General features: G+C 34.2%; 3 protein-coding genes and 1 long non-coding RNA gene across 6 annotated transcripts; all 4 read right to left on the bottom strand.

Annotated features, from left to right (window-relative positions):
- Nucleotides 1–516: 516 nt before the first annotated feature.
- Nucleotides 517–3,643, bottom strand: LOC108334221 (ETHYLENE INSENSITIVE 3-like 3 protein). 3 transcript variants are annotated; one of them, XM_052870855.1, is made up of 3 exons: nucleotides 3,350–3,641; nucleotides 910–2,680; nucleotides 517–819 (listed from the first exon to the last, which is right to left on the bottom strand). In XM_052870855.1, exons 1-2 carry the CDS (start codon nucleotides 3,382–3,384, stop codon nucleotides 940–942), a joined length of 1,776 nt encoding a protein of 591 aa, XP_052726815.1. In that variant the 5' UTR covers nucleotides 3,385–3,641; the 3' UTR covers nucleotides 517–819; nucleotides 910–939. The 3 variants fall into 3 exon arrangements, with proteins under 3 accessions (XP_052726815.1, XP_052726813.1, XP_052726814.1); XM_052870853.1 differs by having other exon boundaries at nucleotides 910–3,643; XM_052870854.1 differs by having other exon boundaries at nucleotides 517–2,680; nucleotides 3,350–3,640.
- A 1,897-nt stretch (nucleotides 3,644–5,540) lies between these two features.
- Nucleotides 5,541–8,119, bottom strand: LOC108333829 (uncharacterized). Its single transcript, XR_001832612.2, has 3 exons — nucleotides 7,976–8,119; nucleotides 7,752–7,824; nucleotides 5,541–5,741 (listed from the first exon to the last, which is right to left on the bottom strand). It is a non-coding gene; the product is annotated as an uncharacterized LOC108333829 (long non-coding RNA).
- Nucleotides 8,120–10,149: 2,030 nt separating this feature from the next.
- LOC108333498 (FT-interacting protein 3) lies at nucleotides 10,150–12,912 on the bottom strand. The gene is made up of 2 exons (XM_017568963.2): nucleotides 12,843–12,912; nucleotides 10,150–12,738 (listed from the first exon to the last, which is right to left on the bottom strand). The coding sequence occupies exon 2, from the start codon at nucleotides 12,702–12,704 to the stop codon at nucleotides 10,380–10,382; it is 2,325 nt and encodes a 774-aa protein (XP_017424452.1). The 5' UTR covers nucleotides 12,705–12,738; nucleotides 12,843–12,912; the 3' UTR covers nucleotides 10,150–10,379.
- Nucleotides 12,913–15,234: 2,322 nt separating this feature from the next.
- LOC128194746 (uncharacterized) lies at nucleotides 15,235–17,649 on the bottom strand. Its single transcript, XM_052870761.1, has one exon. The coding sequence runs from the start codon at nucleotides 17,623–17,625 to the stop codon at nucleotides 15,235–15,237; it is 2,391 nt and encodes a 796-aa protein (XP_052726721.1). The 5' UTR covers nucleotides 17,626–17,649.
- Nucleotides 17,650–18,136: the final 487 nt, after the last annotated feature.

Here is an 18,136-nt window from a genome sequence, read left to right as displayed (position 1 = left end):
GAAGGAAGGAACCAAGAAAAATAGTACAATAAAACAAGCATCTTAATTAATCAAAGTTGAGTAAACATGATATTAAGAAATGAATATTAAAACAGCATGACAGTGACTGCTTACGTTGTGCGCATTTATAGATTCCATAGTTTGTAGTTGAGCACTAAGGCCAAGTGACACTCATCACAATGTCTGTGAACTTTTCATCCAATAACAGAGAGATAGCCATCTTTTATATTCCTAATATGGACAAGAGCACACTTGTTCATTTGTTGGAAAACCCAACATATTGGCCGAACAGGGAATAATAGATCCTCCAATTCACTGTATCAGATCCTAATCCTTTCATAATTTTTCTTAGTATATGATATATTATTATAAAATGAAAGTTTTAAAATATAAGTGAGTTGAATGTGTCAAACTTTTCATCCATAGGAAAAGATCACTCTCCCTAGGGAAACATATAAATGTTATGCAAAAGGGGATGCATCAATGGTCTTGGAAACAAGCAAAAGGGAAAGAGCATGGAAACAAAGATAATTTATTAAATTTGGAGGCAACCCTATTCTAAAAATCTAAAAATACTAAACATTCATTCATATGTGCAGTTCAGTGAACACAACAATTGATAAGTTTACATTGAACCCTAAAACATATTTATTGTTATGGAAATGTAGTAATTGATACAGGAGTTCATGCTTCGGTTCTTCTAATACCCTGCTTATGACCTGTTAGTTAAAAAAATTTAACCTCAAACTCCATAGACACAAATACTAATCTGGGAACCTTTACCCAGATAAGCAACAGGTACTGGAATTTTTGTTATTCCTGGAAAAGGATGAATACAATACAGAAGTCATGGATCAGGATATACAATTTTGACACAGCATTATACAAGAGAAGAATAATAGCACTTACTGTCTCTGCTGAGCTAGCAGTTTCAATAAATTATGCTCCAAAGTACTGTATCATTTCATCATCACCCAAGAAATCATCTAAATGCAATGGACTGTTAAGTCCTCCAAAATCTAATGACATGCTACTAAGCGGTGATCCAAAGAAAGAATGATCAATAGGTCTATCAAGCTCATTCTGAAATGCATCTTTACCAAAATATTGCAGATCTCCTCCAGTAATTTCATCCCCTTTTATATGCACAGCCTGTACATGAACTGCATCAATCTCTGGCCTTCCTTCACTGTTGTTCCCAGGATGTAGCTGCTGCCTATGACCAGGATCATACCCTGCTGCGGGATTATAAAGATTATAAGTGGGTTCATGCTGCATGTCAGGGTTTTGCAACTCAGGATAGTGTATTGGCCTTCCACTCGTATAAATACTTTCTGTGGAAATTAAGTTGTTTGTATGTAAATAAGAGTAATGATCAAACTCGGGTGCAGGTAGTTGTGCAGGCACCTCAAGCTCCTTTTCCAGTGGCCTTGCAGTAGAATCTGTCTCATTGGACTGTTCATTTCCATGAATCTGGATTCGAACTACTTCTGCTCCTGTCTGGATAATATTGAGCCCTTTACTTCTTGGCTCAGCATGTAAAACTTCATTGTCAGATTGTGCTGGTGGTTTGTCAACAGTCCTTGATGTCATTCGGAGTTTTCTCGGTCGCTGCTTAGATTGATCTCTATCTTCGACATGCTTCCTAACCCTGCGCGGGTTAACTGGTGGTTCAGTTTCCACAATCTGAATTCTCCTATCCTCTTTAGACGAAACAGAACCAATGCCATCATCAGTACCATCGACATCATAGTTGCTTGCACTACTAGTAGCAGCTTGCTTATTCTCAGCAGGAACACCAGGTAGCATTCCAGTTACTCCAGATGTACCATTGTCACTACTAGGCTGCCTAATGAGAGCTTCTTCTCGACTCAATACCCCCAACCAAATTGCACTTTCCTTTGCTGTCATCTTGTCCTGCAAGCATTTTGACTGCCGAACATGCCTCCTTATCTTTGCAATATTAGGTGACATGTGCTTTATAACAGCAGTGAGCACTCCCACTTTCCACATCTTCTTCAAATCATGTGGCTTCTTATAAGGAGGACTCTGCCCATGAGGTAAATTCAACTGTGACCACCAATCTTCATTACCAGTTGGCCACCATGGTGGAGGTACACCCTTTTCCAATGGATACTTCCTCTGAGGAGGATCACAATGTTGCATCAAAGAAGACAAAAGTGATCCAAGTGTTGCATCTTGCAGGTCTTGGAGAATGCTCTGCGAGTTACCATTTCGGCTGTTATCGGCCTCACTCATAGCAAGACACTCAGCTTCATACTTGGCTATAGCTGCAGGGCCATTCTTATCAAACTTTACCTTCTCCTTCCACCATGCTCTAATGTTATCAGAGGAACCACTAACCGGCTTTCCCTTCTCAGGAATGATCCCGTATACAAATCCACGAGCTTTGCAGACTTCCATAAGCTTCAGCATATACTTCAGAATCCCATCCTGTGCTCTTGACATTTTCTTCCTACGAGCTTGATCAGTGGACTGCCTTGGCTTTTGCTTCTCTGCAGCTTGCTGAATCGCCAGCTTCTGTCTTTCCTTTAGCCTTTTGAGTTTGATTCGATCCTTCCACATCCGCCGCTCCAATTCTTCTGCTTCAATCTCTTCATCACTGACATCTTTCTCTGCTATATTGGGGCATCTAATATCATCAACTTCTAAATCCGAACTGCAGTTCAACTCATGACCATTAATCACAAGATTCTTTATTATATAAAAAAATCTCTTGGATTGGTTAAAAGGGTACAAATTTGAACTTAAAAAGTGTAGGCTAACTTGGTCACCACTAATCACTGGACACATAAAACTGAACTCCAATGTCCTAAATGACCACTGGAACATTCAAAGTACAATACAAAATGAAACCTTTTCGGATTATTTGTACCAGGATTGGCTAATTAATAACTATTATAACTAACCCTTTATCACCCATCAAAATCACATCCTCATTTCTTCTCCCTCGGACCATAGATTATTTCTATTATAACTAAACATTAAAGGCCTCAATGATCTCCCACACACCTTCCTCCTAAGACAGATTCTTCAGTAGAATTATAGTTAACAATTTGACACAGCATATCAGATTGAAAACCCCACAACCAGCATGAAGTTCCCATAGGATGAATCCAAAAATCAAACTAAGTTATGATTGACAACAGCCAATAGAAATTCAAGGAGGAAGGCTATATAAAAAAAAACGATACAGAGAGCATTCACAAATCATAAACCAACAAATATATATCTAAAAGGACTGGGCAAAGAGAAAATATTAAACTTTATTACAGAAGAACATGCAACCAAATTAAACTCCTGAAAAAAAAAAACATAATAGACACACCAGACATCAGGTCCAATTTCTTCCATTTCGGTCATCTAGATCACAGAAAGATTTGAACTTTTGTATTCGTTTCGTCCTGGGTTCCCTGCTTTTTTTCTGTTATTGGCTAATTGAGCGAAGATGATAAGAACCCTAAAAGGTTTTAGCTTTTGTGACGAACAATGGTTGGAAATTGGATGGTGGGTTGAGCCTAAAGATTTTGGGGTGAGACAGAAAGGAGAAGAAAGAGAAAGAAAGAGATGAGTGAGAAAGAGAGAGATAGAAGACAATTTTAATTGAAAGTGTGCCATTCAATGTCAAAATTCTCTGTGGTTACGCCTATCCTATGTCCTGTGCACCTCACCCTTCCATCACTCAAACCTTTTATTTTTCTCTTCTCTCCCTCCTCAGAATTCACCGCCTCAATTTTATTAATTTTTTAAAACAAAATTCACATGAACTAATTGCTTTGTTTAAGTTTTACATATTTATATCTACTAATGTTTCATAATTTTTTCAATATTTGTATAAAATCTAATAATTTTTATCTTTATTTATACATGATATGGATTCCTTTAATTCATTTCTCCTTTTACTTATCATTTCTAATATCTTGAGTTGTCATAGCATTGTCATAGCATCGTATTAAATGTAAATTATTTTTTTAAATTAAAAAAATATCATTCATATGTTTAAAATGTTTCTTGTACTGCACAATTTTTTTGAAATCCTTAAATATAATTTAATACTTTTAGGCCTTTTTACATTATTTTTAATGTCTTTAAGTATTTATTGTTTTAATTTCTAGAAACTGAAATAGATTAAAAAGAACATATCTAGAAAGGAAAACAAATAAGCTTTAAGTATAAAAATAAAAAATATTAAGAATGTTAATCAAATAAATAATTAAGTCTTTATGACATCAATTTATTATAATTTAAATTATATTAAATAAATATTTATTTTCTACCATTCTCATGTTAAAATAATAATATTGTGAAAATTAAGTAATTCATTGAAATTTTTTCATAATTAATATTTTATTTAAATGGAGATAAAAGCGTTTTGGGCAAGAAGAGGGGTTAGTGGTATTATAAATAAAAAAACTAAGAAAAGAGTAAATTAGTTTTGTGGTGAAAATTGATTTGTATAAGCTTTTATCTTATGACTGTTTCTCAAAAACTTGTAATCTGTGTGGAATTTAAGATGCATGAATCTAGTTATCTCCTACTATTGTATCCAATAATTAACTATTAAATGAGAATAATTCTGTATTATGTCTGATGAATAATACATATTAATGTTTTAATGAAGAAAATATTAAAATTTGGAATTATTATAAGTACAGTAAATAACTCAATTAATATTCTGATTTGAGAGGAATAATAATAGATTCTCCCATGAGCACTTTTAGTCTAAGTATGAATCAATCAAATCAAGATGTTACATTGTCTATCCTTACTTCTATTCTCTTATCTTATGTTTTTTATTTGATAATAAGAATTAATGAAATGTAAAAGGAAAAGAAAAGAGTATATTGAAAAATAAATTAATAAAAATAAAAATTAATAATATATAATTTTTTATCATTATTTTTTAATTATTTATTTGATTACAGTAAAAACATATAAACACAATCACTTGTATAAAAAAATACATTCAATTATATTTAACAATACGTGGTTAATTATGTTTAATATAATTAATTAGATGTATGTAAATATTAATAACATATTTATAATATAATAATTGTGTTCTTAAATGTAATTAATTATATAAGTTTGTTTTATAAATCATTTTATATCTGAACACAAAATTTAAAGTAATTTTCTTTAAATTCTTTCAGCGAATATCTTGATTTAATTGATTATAAATATTAATAATAAATTTAAATGAATAAGAATGAAGTAAAATGAAGTGTCATCGTCTACTTAAAATGAAAGATATTCCATAATCTCTATACATAAATTCAAAAAAATATTAATTGCTAATTTAAAGTAATTAAAAATATACTTCAAAAAAAAAAAATATATATATATATATATATATATATATATATTATTTAAGTTTAGTTTTGTTGTATTATCAATTCATTAAAATCACTTTAAATAGAAGTTAGTTTTCAATTATATTATAATTCTTGATTAAACGATACTGCAAATGTGACATCCCAAAATATAGTAACCACATCATATAATTTAGGAGTCAACATTCCCAATAAAGAGAACAGTTAGAGTATGACTTAGCAATTAAATACGAAATTCCAGTCATCCAAAATATAATACACAGTTTTAAACTTAGACAATTTAGAGTATTTAATATCCAAAGGTGTAAATATCTAAATCCTAAGTAGACTGTGCAGCAGTATCATTCTCCTCCAGCTCTTGCTCCAGAGGTATTTCCTCAACAACATCTGCTCCCATCCAAATGGATGATCATCGCAAAGAAAAAAACATACACAAGCAGCACACAACACAGAAGCAAGGGTGAGCTAGATAAACAAGCAATAATCATATTGTTCAATCAATTAACAATCATCATGCTTAGTACATATAAAACAGTTAATACATAACACTTTAAACCATGACTCAAACACTCACGCGACTCATCCGGATTAGTATAACTGTCGAACTATTGGTCGTCTTTGCACTTGCGTAGTTCAGCTGGCACTCCCCAACACTATGCAAGGTAAATCCCCCAATCTGTCTATGTCTAAACTCTAAGACTATAGACGAGGACCTCCCTCTACTCTCACCACTTACACTGCTCTCCTCTATCTGAGTATGAACAATGCTTCGAGTGTAGGGATAGACATACCAGTTCAAAGCTCCATACAGTTATACAGAACAACATCATCACCCCACACATCACTTTCAGTCATCTCTTCCTGAGATGTCCTCTTCATATTCATTTACATCATCATACATACACGTACACAATAATTTGTTAAGCAACCCACATCAAACAATCCAAATGTATAAACATACATGACACTCTGCCAAGCAAACAACATTAATCAGTCCAATACACATTACCAGACAATAACAGTCCCAAGAGAACCACTAAACAGTAAAAAACCCCGTAAAATCATACTTAGACAAGGAAAATAACTTTGAAACCATCATCAACAGTTTCGAAAAGGCCCAAAACCCTCAAGACGACCTAGAGAACGTCCAAAAATGATATTCGGAGCCCCGAAAACCACCCAAAACTGTCCTGGATGATTTTCCGACGACAATATGATAATCGATTATTTGCGAGAGCTTTGAAGAGGATACAACTCTCTGACTAGAATAATCGATTATCAAGTGAGATAATCGATTATTCTTATTAGTCTGTGACAATAACGTGATTTTTTTTGGTTTTGGTGCATCTTAGACATATTCAAATGAACAATTTCAAATTTGTAACACTAATATTGATATGAAACATGTTTATAGATGAAAGTAAAGTATTGCATTGGTCATTTGGATAGGAATTAGATGTACTAAACCAACTCAATTTCTACTCCAAAACATCAAACTCAATAACTAGAGGACCCCAAACCCAATTTTAACACTTTGTACCTATTATGACCAATTTGGTGACTCAAACAAGTCACAATCCACTTGCTAAGACTGCCCCAATAGCCCAATTATACCCAGAACCCCTAACTCTCAAGTTCACTACCTGACTCTTCATTAAAGTCCCAATTTTATTAACTCAGGACCCAATTTCAATCCTACCATGTTGCTAATGGCTTTGCTCAATTTTATGACCCTAACCAGTTCTAATATACTCATACCAGCCAGCCCCACTGTCCAATTTCACTCAAGACTCCCTAGGCTCAAATCCTCTACCTCAGTTCCTCTCACAAGACCAACTCATCAATTCCATTCCAACCACTCTTTACTACCCAGTTGGTCAACGGAGAAGAATCAGATGTCTGAACGCATCAGTCTCACCTTCGACGCTAACACATATGACTAGTCACAACGTACTGGACCAGGCCAGGGCTGCTCTATGATCAGGGATGTGCCAACTCAGGTTTTTAAGATTCCTCTATCCTACCAACACAGTACTCTCAACAAGTCCCAATTCAGTAACCTAAGTTATCCAAACTGCCCTATAGTGTTTTAGACTCTACTTGCCCCATTTCCCTTATCTCACTTCCCTTTACCGTAAGCTAACACAATACCTGCACACCTATTTAATAACCCCAAGACCAACATTACATACTCCAGTCCTCTCCAACAACAGTCAGTACAACCAACAAATATATCCAAGTAAAATCAACATCAGTACAGCATGATCACACAATTTCTTCACTTTCAACCAACACAATTTAAACATGTTCATCACCAAAATAGCATAACAGTAAAAAACAAAATAAATCAGACAAGCATATCATACATCATCTAAAATTGTAACTAGCTCCCCTTACCTCAGAGTCGAACTACCAAGCTCACAGGAACGCTCCTTTACGGTGTTTCACCAAATGAGAACTCAACCAAACCCTACAAACCACCAAGGTGGTGACAGTAACAACTCTTAGAGCTTGATTTAACAAACAAAAATTATAAACAAAACCCCCTAGTAACATACCACCAGTAGCATTGCATGTTCTAGGTTTGAGAATGGAGACAGAGAAGGGAAAAGTTGACTCACCGGTCCAATCGAAAATGCGATCGGTTCAAAAGGAAGCCTTCGGTGAGATGAACGTCTGAGCACTCTCCAACTCAAGATTGAAAGGTTCAAAGAGTTGGAAATTTAGAGAGAAGGCAGAGAGAGTTAGGGCTTGAAATTTGTTGAGAGAAGTTCAGAAAATTAGAATCTGCTGAGCTCTTTCCTAAGGTCAGATTGACTTAGAGAGATGGGCCAGCTGTCCCACATAGGACCCAATGGCCTAATGATTCTGAGGCCCTTACAGTAAATATTAATAATTGTTTGGTGAATAGTTTCAAAATAGTAACATTTCTATAATAAATATGAATGAAAATACATGTATATTTATTTATTTATTCCGATAATATAAAAAATTATCACATAATTTTGATAATTAATCAAATTTAAAAAATAATTACAAAATTTGAAATGAAATTATAAAATGAAATATATTGATAAAAAGTAAAAACGATAAAGAATGATGTATATTAAAATAACATTTAGAAATAAATTATAATAGTAAATTAAAAAATATTCACAACATTTTTAAAATAAAAATAATAAAATGAAATATATTAATAAAAGATAAAACTATTCTAAATTTATGTATCCTATATAGTAGCGGTTACAAAAGTGAATCTAAGGAAAAAAATGGTGAAGAAAATTATAGTTTTTTTTTTCTTTCTAATAAGTATTTTTCAATTATATATACTATGTAATCTTATCATGAATTTAATATATTACATATATTTTTTCTTTTCACTTTTATTTTTTAATAATTTTTTCTTATAATAATAGTAAACTTTAAATCTTAAATCCTATCATAAGCTTATTTATTTAGATTAGGTAAAAATCAAACATTTTGTTTGAAGGATAAACTTATATCCAAACAAATTCTATTTTATTTTCAAAATGTTAAGAGAAAACAATAATATTATAAGGACTATCAGTATCTATGAGAAATTATTTTATCCAAACTATTTATGATCTCTTTAATTTACTCTATTTGAGCTACCTAATTTATTGTTCACTTATACAATAAAAACCAATAATAACTTTAGTAATCTTTAGACTTTTGACTCACATCATTAAGACTTATCTTATCATTCTGTTTTATGGGACATAATAATTTTCACAAAAAATGGAAGGAGGAATAGAAAAAGAAAACATCGAGTTGTTCAATAAAACTTTATTAGCCAAATGAAAATGAAAACTAGATAAAAAAGAAAATGACCAATAAAAAAAATTGAAATCAAAATATAAATCTTAAAGAGGTCTCATTAGGAAGAGTAAACATCAAAATAGGTCAATGATGAAAAAACTTAAAGAATATATGTGAGGAGGGGAAAAAAAGAAAAATGATTTGACCAAAATATAAAGCGAAAAGTAGGTTTAGAGTCTAGGATAAAATTTTTAAAAAATACTTGGCTAGAACAAATTCCTTAAACTTTAGGTTTTCGAAACTATATTGGAATTATATAATTAAGAATAGAACCATAAAAGAGTGAAAAATGAGAGAATAATAAATGAGACTAGAAAGTAACACGAAGAAAAAGAATGATTTGAGTGAGAGATGAATTTGTGTACCAGTACAATAAACAAAAATAAAGAAAAAGAGGGAAGATGAATGAACTTGGAAATATGAGGAAAATACATATATTATCAAATTTGGTAACGAAAAATGTAAAACCCTTGTATTGAGAAAAACATAGATTTGTACAATATGTTAATGGAATGTAAAGGTAACTCAACACAAATTTTTGCTTGGAGGATAATATTGAATAAGATACCAACAATAACAAATAAAATGATGTATCTATATTGTGTGGATTGAAAAAAGACACTAACATACATTTATTTCTTACTTATAATATAACACAAAATATTTAAAGTATATATAATAAATTGGTATAAGTGAGAACATCATAATAAACTAAAAAATCACTTCCATCTTTTTAATTTACTAACCCTTAATAGTAAAAAAAAAATTATGAAAAAAATGTTTGGATTACAATTATATTATATAGAATCATAAGAATAATATAATGTTTAAAAAAGAATATAATATTTACTTAAATATAACACACCAAAACAAACCATCAACTTTAAATAGTAATAAAAAAATTATATTGAAATAAATAAAAGTATTTACAACCACTAAAATATAAATTGCCAATATAGTAAGATCAGTCCAATAGTAACATTAATTGTACTACAAAACTCTGAAAAAATAACAGGGTTAATTACATGGAAAATACTACTGTTTATAAGCATAAATGCAGTGACATGAAAGTTTACAATTTCTATGAACAAACGTAACATTAACAGAGGCACTGTGGCAAAGGGCTTGAAACCTGATGAAGGTAATAATGGTGTGGAAAATTTTGAGAGAGATGAACAATAATGTTTACAATATGGTGTCCACTCTAGCAGGCAATCTCTTGAAGTAGTTGAATGGAGCTGAAGGATGTTTCTGGCGGAATCTGGGGTGCCTTAGAACATAGAAACCAATGAGAAGGAAGACAACTTGGAAAGGAGTAACATAGAGAACCAGTGCAGCAATGAAACAGAATGTCACAAAGAGAGTGGTGGCCCTTGTGTCTCTCCAGCTTAGTAGATTGTGGAACCTTTCTCCTTGAGTGGCTAAATCCCCTACAACAGTTTGAACCTTCCCAGCAATGCTTCTCAAACGATCATACCTCATTCTGATCATATCTGATGATCGAGAAGTAGGGAATGTATCAAACTCTTCATCCAGTTCATCAGGGTGGGCTGCATCAGCATGAGATAGTCTAGTGTCCATATGAGGAGGATGTCTTGGCCTCCATCTGAAGTTCCAAATTCCAATCAGAGAAAGGTAGAGGAAAGTTGTTGGAAGTATTAGTTCTGGATAGAGAACCAGTATTATGAAAAGGATATGAATGAGTATGGTTGTGAGGGGGTTCTTCCAATTGCATATCTGATCAAACCATCTTCCAAAGGCTATCAACCCACCTAGAACTATGGTTATTCTGAAGAAATTGGCTTTGCTCCTTCTCATACTCCACATGTGTGAATCCACATCTAGCATGTATTCCACCACCTCCTTCCTCAGTGGTGGCTCTGCCCTGCTCAACCTCATTGACACAATCTGGATAGCCTGATGCCTAAGACTGTCTAGTTGAATCACAGACAGAGGATGGATGTAGTGCATCTTTGGCAACAATGGCTGTGTATACATAGACAACATGTTTATCACAGATAAGCTTGTGAACCTTACAGCCAACTGCACCTCTCCCATTTTTTTCACACCAGAATTATGCAGTACTAAAAGAGGATAAGAGTGTGTGTACACCCTATCAGCTTCAAGAGTGGACAGCCTGATTCTCACCTTCCCTATTCTTGAATCCTTTGATGCACCTGATTTCTCTCCAACATGTAAATGACCATTATCATAGACCCCTACTGTGATAACAGTACATGGATCAAAAACCTCCCAAATGTATTGCTCATTCCACCTTGGAGCAAGACTATCCACAATTGTCCTAGTACGGATCCACTTCTGCCCATATTTAGCTACACAATATGCATCTGTGGTTCCTCTACCATCTCTAGTCTTCATTGGCATCAGCCCTTGTGCACTTATAATCCCCAGTTCTAGAATTCCAATGCTGGCCTTCCATAGCTGCTTTGCTGTTGGTCTAAGATCACTACTGTATTGAGTTGATTCGTCGAGCACATGGTATCCACCTTCCAAGCAAACCCTCAAGTGTATCCTACTTGAGAACTTGGTCTCTTTCTTCTTTTCCCCTTCAACAACCACATGTTTTTCAAGGTTAAACCACCTTGTGTTCACAGGCTTATGGTCAAACCTCCTTTGCACATTGTGTAAAGGAATGACACACCTTCCCAGGATTTCATCCTTGTTTGGACCAACCCTGTCTTCTGCAGTCAGAACCAAAGGCTCCTCAAATGGCTCAGCAGCAACAAACATCAAGTCCTCATTCCACATGGGATTTATGGTTTTACTCTGAGATGCTCTAGTTCTTGAAAACTGATTTCCCAGATTGGCCTTCACAAAAACTTCAGGATACCGGGTTTTGTCACTTGGTATCAAGTCCTGAGCCTCAATAACATTGACCCTGACATACCAAAGCTTAGGTGAAAGGTAAACCTTTGATCTTATGTTTGCAACAGCCTCAGGACCAACAGTTGCGGCATCAGAATGCCATGCATCAGGAAATGCCTCGTCTGCTTGAGTTCCCATCCAAACTGCCAACATTAACTCTCCCTTGGCTTTTTCACCTCTCCTGTCCTCTAGTCTGTACCACTGTGGAGCCAAAGGGCTATCTGGTGGCACACGTTTTGGGATTTCATTCAGATCAAACATCACTCTCCCTACAAAGTCATCCACAGCAACATCTTTGTCTTTCACTACCACCTCCAGAACAGAAGCTTGAATCCTTTCTTTGGAGAAGGCAAAAACATGATTCCATTGAGGATTGGACTTTTTCTCAAAGTGCTTGGTGAGGCCCTTGTAGTTTCCAAGCTTCACTTCAACATAAGGATCCACACCACCAGTAACATCCTTCCCTGGTAATTCCTTGGCTTTCACCACTCGAACATAAAGGTATTGCATTTGTTCAACCAGGTCATAGGTGCAGGAGAGCTTGTCCCTCATGACTGCACCTGCTCCTATGTTTGGCGAGGTCTCCTTGAGAGCAAACTCTGCTGGCCCTTCTGGCTTATGCATTTTACTCTCTCAGACACCACACTCACCAATTAACCTGCACCAAATGTAAGAAAAACACTTCAAAATCCTTCTTTTATATAAAAATAAAAAGTTGATTATTTACAAGGAGTGATCCTTAGAAAAGAAATCGACAATAACCTGATGCGTTCAAAGAACCATTTAATTCAAAACCCTTGTGTTTCCTTCTATTGATTCAGATTCTCAATTTGCTCAAAAGAAACATTTCATCCAAATAAATAAACATGGCATGAGGAAAAGGCAAAAGTTGAGCGTGTTGCACTTTTTGCATTTTTTATGGATTGCTTATTTTTCATGGAGCAGGTTTTGTGCATCAGTGGTGTTTCTTCAACTACCACAACCACCCAAACCAAATATTTGGTGTTCTTTGAAGTTGATGCACACGCAAAATACATACAAGATACAAAGCAGTCATCTCAAGCGTCACTGCAACTACCTTCCTAGTTTCTTCTCACGAAATGCATCAAAAACAAAAGTAACTATGTACTGAATCTGTGAATTCTAAATGATACAAGAAAAGAAAAATTTGTGACTGGTGCAAACTGATTATCTACAATGCTCAAACATAGCAGATACAAAGTTAGCTACTACCTTCTGCAACTTTCTGTCCCTTCCTTTTGTCTAGGAGAGTTTGCATATTTTTCTTTATAACAAGGAGATATAAACTAAAATTAAATAATTAGCATGATGGAAAAAAAATGTTATATAAATAGAATAAATTAGAGAATTGGCACTACTGTTGTTGAATCATATGTCTCTGTATATAAAATATGATGTATTCGATATTTTTTGTAGTAAATTTTACAATTGTATTAATCCAAAGTTATATTTACAAAAAAAAAATAGTAATAATCCTTTTTATCATTTATTTTTCTTAATAGAGTATTTCAACTATATTGGATTTAAAAATAAAAAATAAAAAGTTTGTAATGGGTCTTCTGTTTGTGGTTTAGGAGAATGTGACTTTAGCTTATTTCAGAACCCACGTGCTTTGAAAAGTAGAGGAAAAGTAAATTAAAAAAAATGGATGTTGAAAGTTGACATTTCATGATTTATTTCATTGAAAATGTGTATATTAATCTTATAAATTATTAGTATAACATAATTTAAATGACTTAATAATTTAATTATAAATTGAATTTTAGTAATTTGATATTTTAAAAAAGTTTTATAATTTTGATTTAAATAATTTATTATTTATAGACTTAGAATAATCTTCTAAGACGAATATTATGAATGAGATAGCATATATAGGTTTATATTATAATTTTTATTAAATATATTATATAAGAGAAAGTAATAAAATAGGGAGAATAAAAACAGATAAAAATAGTAGAATTAGAATTGATGAGTAACTTTTTAAAGGATACAAATTAGCATCACTTCTAGACAGTTCTATTTAGACCAAACAGAATTTTAAAATTATCAGAGTATTTAAAACAGATAAACTTTCACTAAAGAAATAAAACTTTTTATCATTTATTTTTTAGAAAAACTAAGAAAAAAAAAACTCTCCTCGTCACTTTTCCTTGATTGAGTGATTTGTTTATTTTTCTTGAATTTTTTAATCTCTATTATGGGATTTATTTATTAAGAGAATACAAAATAGTATATAAAATTTTGCATATGAAGAATATTATGTGGGTAGATAATTTAACTAAACATTAGTTTAGTTACAATTTATTATATAATTGCAAAATTATTTGAATGAAAATTATATTATTTTAAAAAGGAACTTATTAGAAAGTAAAGATAATTTACACTGAAATGGTTAAATTCTATCAAAATAAAAACTTGTAAAATTAATTTTATCATAGACCCTTCTAAATTCCATAAAAATCTTTTAAAACATTCACGTCATCTATTGACAATTTCCAATGTGAATTTGATTAAGTAGTCATTTCTTTCTTTCTAGCATTTCTGCGTTTGGTGAACCGAACCTACCGAAACTACGAACTAAAATCATAAGAAGAAATGTCCATTTTAGTATTATACTTAAATATAATTTTAATCTTCTTATTTTACTGAAATTTTTAAGTGGTTATATTAGCGATAAATCAAAGTTTATAGTAATATAATTTCTAAGATAATCATTACAAAATCAATAAATTTATCATAGTTTATATATAATTACAGTATTAATGTCATAATAATAATATTATTATTAGTATTATATACAATACTTTAGAAAGTATTGATATCTACTATATACTATTATGAAAAATATAAATAGTTAAAATAAAATACACAATACAAAAAAAATAGTGGTAATTTATAAAGTGTTATGTAAAAATAATTTTAATTATAATGAATATATATTTAAATGTTATCTTTATTATAATAAACTTTGATAACACTTGATCAATATCTCACATCATTAGAAGTTTCAAGATAATTATTACCTTGATCTATCCTAAGTAATGATGGGATCATCAGCACACTATATAGTAAATGAAAACTTCCATGATATAATTATTTATGTATAGGTTATATAATTTTATTTATATATAGTTTATCTTGACCTAACTATTTCTCCTTTCATGGCAAGCGACAAGACTGAGAGACTGGCTTCATTCTCCAAACGAACACCAGGCATTATCACAGCTCTACTTCCTACAAACCCATCTTCACCAATTTTGATTCCTCCAAACTTCACCATTCCACCTTCATCACCTTCATATATGTGTCCAAATAGCAATGCTTCTCTTCCCACACACCCTCCTCTCTCAATCTTCACCATTTCAGGGTTCAACAAAGCCCCCATGCTGTCAACGTAAGCATCACCATCCATGTCTATATCTGCACCCATCAACCTCATCCACAGCACGAACAAAAACGACCCACTTGCTATGTCCATGAAATACTCCCCAACCAGCGTTCTAATGGCTTGCCACGTGCTATCCATGGTCACCCTTTTGCTCCACAAGGCTACTGTTTCACCCTCTCTCTTCCTTCCCACCAGAATCCATTTCGCCACAACACATGCCAGTGCGCCCATAACACCCGAGAGAATCCAAAACAAAGGAAACAACCATTGCACCGACACTTTCTCAGCGTTCTTCATGTTCATGACAAAATTCAGAGGGGAAAAAACAGACAAACCCACCACCATGTAGGGCAAAACTGCTTGTAACAACGGTTGAGTGAAAACTGCCGAGAATGTCTGGTACCAGGTTCTTGTTAAGGTTAAGGTTGTCACCATTTTTGTCTCCCTTTTGGGCTTTGATGTTGCTACTGATGCTGCGACAGGGCAGCAGGACAAGTCTACCTTAATGCTAGATTGTTCTACGAGGTTTCTCCAAGAGACTGGGAGTGGCTGTCTATTACGCACGTGCTGGCAAATCTCGTAGATCAATGAGCGGCCATGATCGATTGAGGCACTTTGGGTGTTGGAAGTGGCAGGGATCACATCCAACTCATGGCTTTTGAGATAGGGGTTAAATTCAAGCCTGTCTGATTCTTCCCTTGAGAGATTCTCGGTGATGTTTATCTCTCCAACATCAAGGTAAGGGAACTCGCTTTCATTCCATGGTTTGGTGCAGTCTAGTGCGATGTCACGTGTGGCTTCATCTTCTGGCACTGGTCGGAGTTGCACTTGGAAGACATAGCGAACTCCGCCGGGGGAACTCACGCGCCGTTGAAAATCTTCAGCAAGGAAAAGTAACGGGCGTGTATCAGTTTCATCCCTTGGAATTGCACCTGTTTCCGGTGGAAGAATCCCAGTTGGTTTTACCTTACCTGTGTCCTCACCAATGCTTGTGTCAATAGGCCTCAGCTTAAACTTCACGTACATTTCTTGTCCATCGGTGAAGCGCATGAGCCTGCAAATGTTTGAGTAGTAATGCAATTCAGCATATGAGTGAGCATGTCTTAGTGAATTCCACACTGCGTCACGAACATGTGGGGTACGCTTGACAAGTTCCTCTCTCGCAGCAAGTCCACACACAAGCCAGCTTGCAAAATCAGCAATAGTGCGAGCATAAAACGCATTGCCAGTTTTTAGTGTCAGGTCAATGAGGGGGACATGGTTAGAATCGGGTGCATCAGAAAGAATCCTCAAAGCTGCACCACGTGCATCGATCCTAGCATCATCATCAGCACTCAAGCTATTACTGTGTCTTAACATGACGGGGTAGCTTTTACCAGGTTGAAAAACCTTGTGCAGTGGAATGCCCTCAAGTTTTTCATAGATTTTCAAGTGCCCCTTTCCACTGACACCAATGCGGTGGAAGTATCTTGCTTTGACATTGATAGTTGTTGCAGCTAAATTTGCAGCCATATTTGCAACTACTTTTTTGTATTCCATGTTCATTTCCTCTATCCGTTCATCTAAAGAGTTTGAAGAGTTCCTGATTGCAACTCGGGTTTGAGATCCAATATACACGCTACCCTCATGGAGTATGGAATTCATTGGAGCAACTGAAAGAGCACCGAGAATGACATTCTTTTCTACAACAGAGCCTGGGAGGATTAGGCTTTGACTTCCCACTACTGAATTTTCCTGAACCTCTATTTTTCCACAAGCATATCCGTTTGAATAGTAGAAACCGGTGATTATCTTGCTAAAATCACCAAGATGGACTCCATCACCTATTGACATTAACTCGGGGTTTGATACTGGGTTGATGGCTCTAATGGAACAGTGCTTGCCAATTTTTGCACCCAAAAGGCGTAAATATATACAGAAGGCTTCTGTTCCCGAGAGAAGCTTGGCAAATCTTTGGTGGCAGGAAATGGTCAATTGATGTCTAAGCCGGGTTTTAAAATGGGTTTGGTTTTGACTGAATTTGAGCAAACGGGTCAAGGCGCAGGTGAGAGAGGTGAGTATGAGACCATGAAGCAAGTACGCGCAGGAAAAGGAAATGGTAAAGAAAATAGGATTTGATGGGATATCAGAAAACATGGTGGCATATGCAACAATGGTAAATGGGATCCAATGGAATGCCCCACATAAGCAAACAAATGAAAAGTGTTGGAATGATGCAGGTATCTGGAAGAACCATATGTACAGGACGTAAGCAATGGCTGCAGCAAGGGAGCTGAGAAAGCCAGTAAGATAGATCCCCAGAAAATGGTACATGGCATTAGACTGAGGTTTGCTGGTTGTAACTAGCAACACTGCATTCTGAAATAAAAAGAAAAAAGAAAAATAAGACCCTAGTTATTATAGTTCGAGCTTAAATATATGAGACAGAAATTATATGAAATGACGAAGTTTTGAACAATAAAGAATGACAATGATCTCATAAGTATTAGAATTGTAGCAATAGATCAATCAATGGAAACTAAAATTTAAATAAAGCACATTTCCTCCCTCAAAGTAAGTTTCAGTTATTTCAGCAGTTTGCATGTACTGACCTCTTTAACGTTATTAAGCTTAGCAGGTTTAGGCACATGTTGGCCTCCTTCAACCT

This window comes from Vigna angularis, chromosome 11 (genome assembly GCF_016808095.1).
Source record: "Vigna angularis cultivar LongXiaoDou No.4 chromosome 11, ASM1680809v1, whole genome shotgun sequence".
Taxonomy (NCBI): Eukaryota; Viridiplantae; Streptophyta; class Magnoliopsida; order Fabales; family Fabaceae; genus Vigna; species Vigna angularis.
The sequence above is the reverse complement of the archived record's forward strand: the minus strand, read 5'-3'. Positions and strand labels throughout refer to the sequence as shown.

Bases quoted from the DNA above. Each gene is read 5' to 3' on its own strand.
- LOC108334221 (XM_052870853.1), bottom strand. From the start codon at position 2,853: ATGTTCCAGTGGTCATTTAGGACATTGGAGTTCAGTTTTATGTGTCCA.
- LOC108333498 (XM_017568963.2), bottom strand. From the start codon at position 12,704: ATGCATAAGCCAGAAGGGCCAGCAGAGTTTGCTCTCAAGGAGACCTCG.
- LOC128194746 (XM_052870761.1), bottom strand. From the start codon at position 17,625: ATGTTTTCTGATATCCCATCAAATCCTATTTTCTTTACCATTTCCTTT.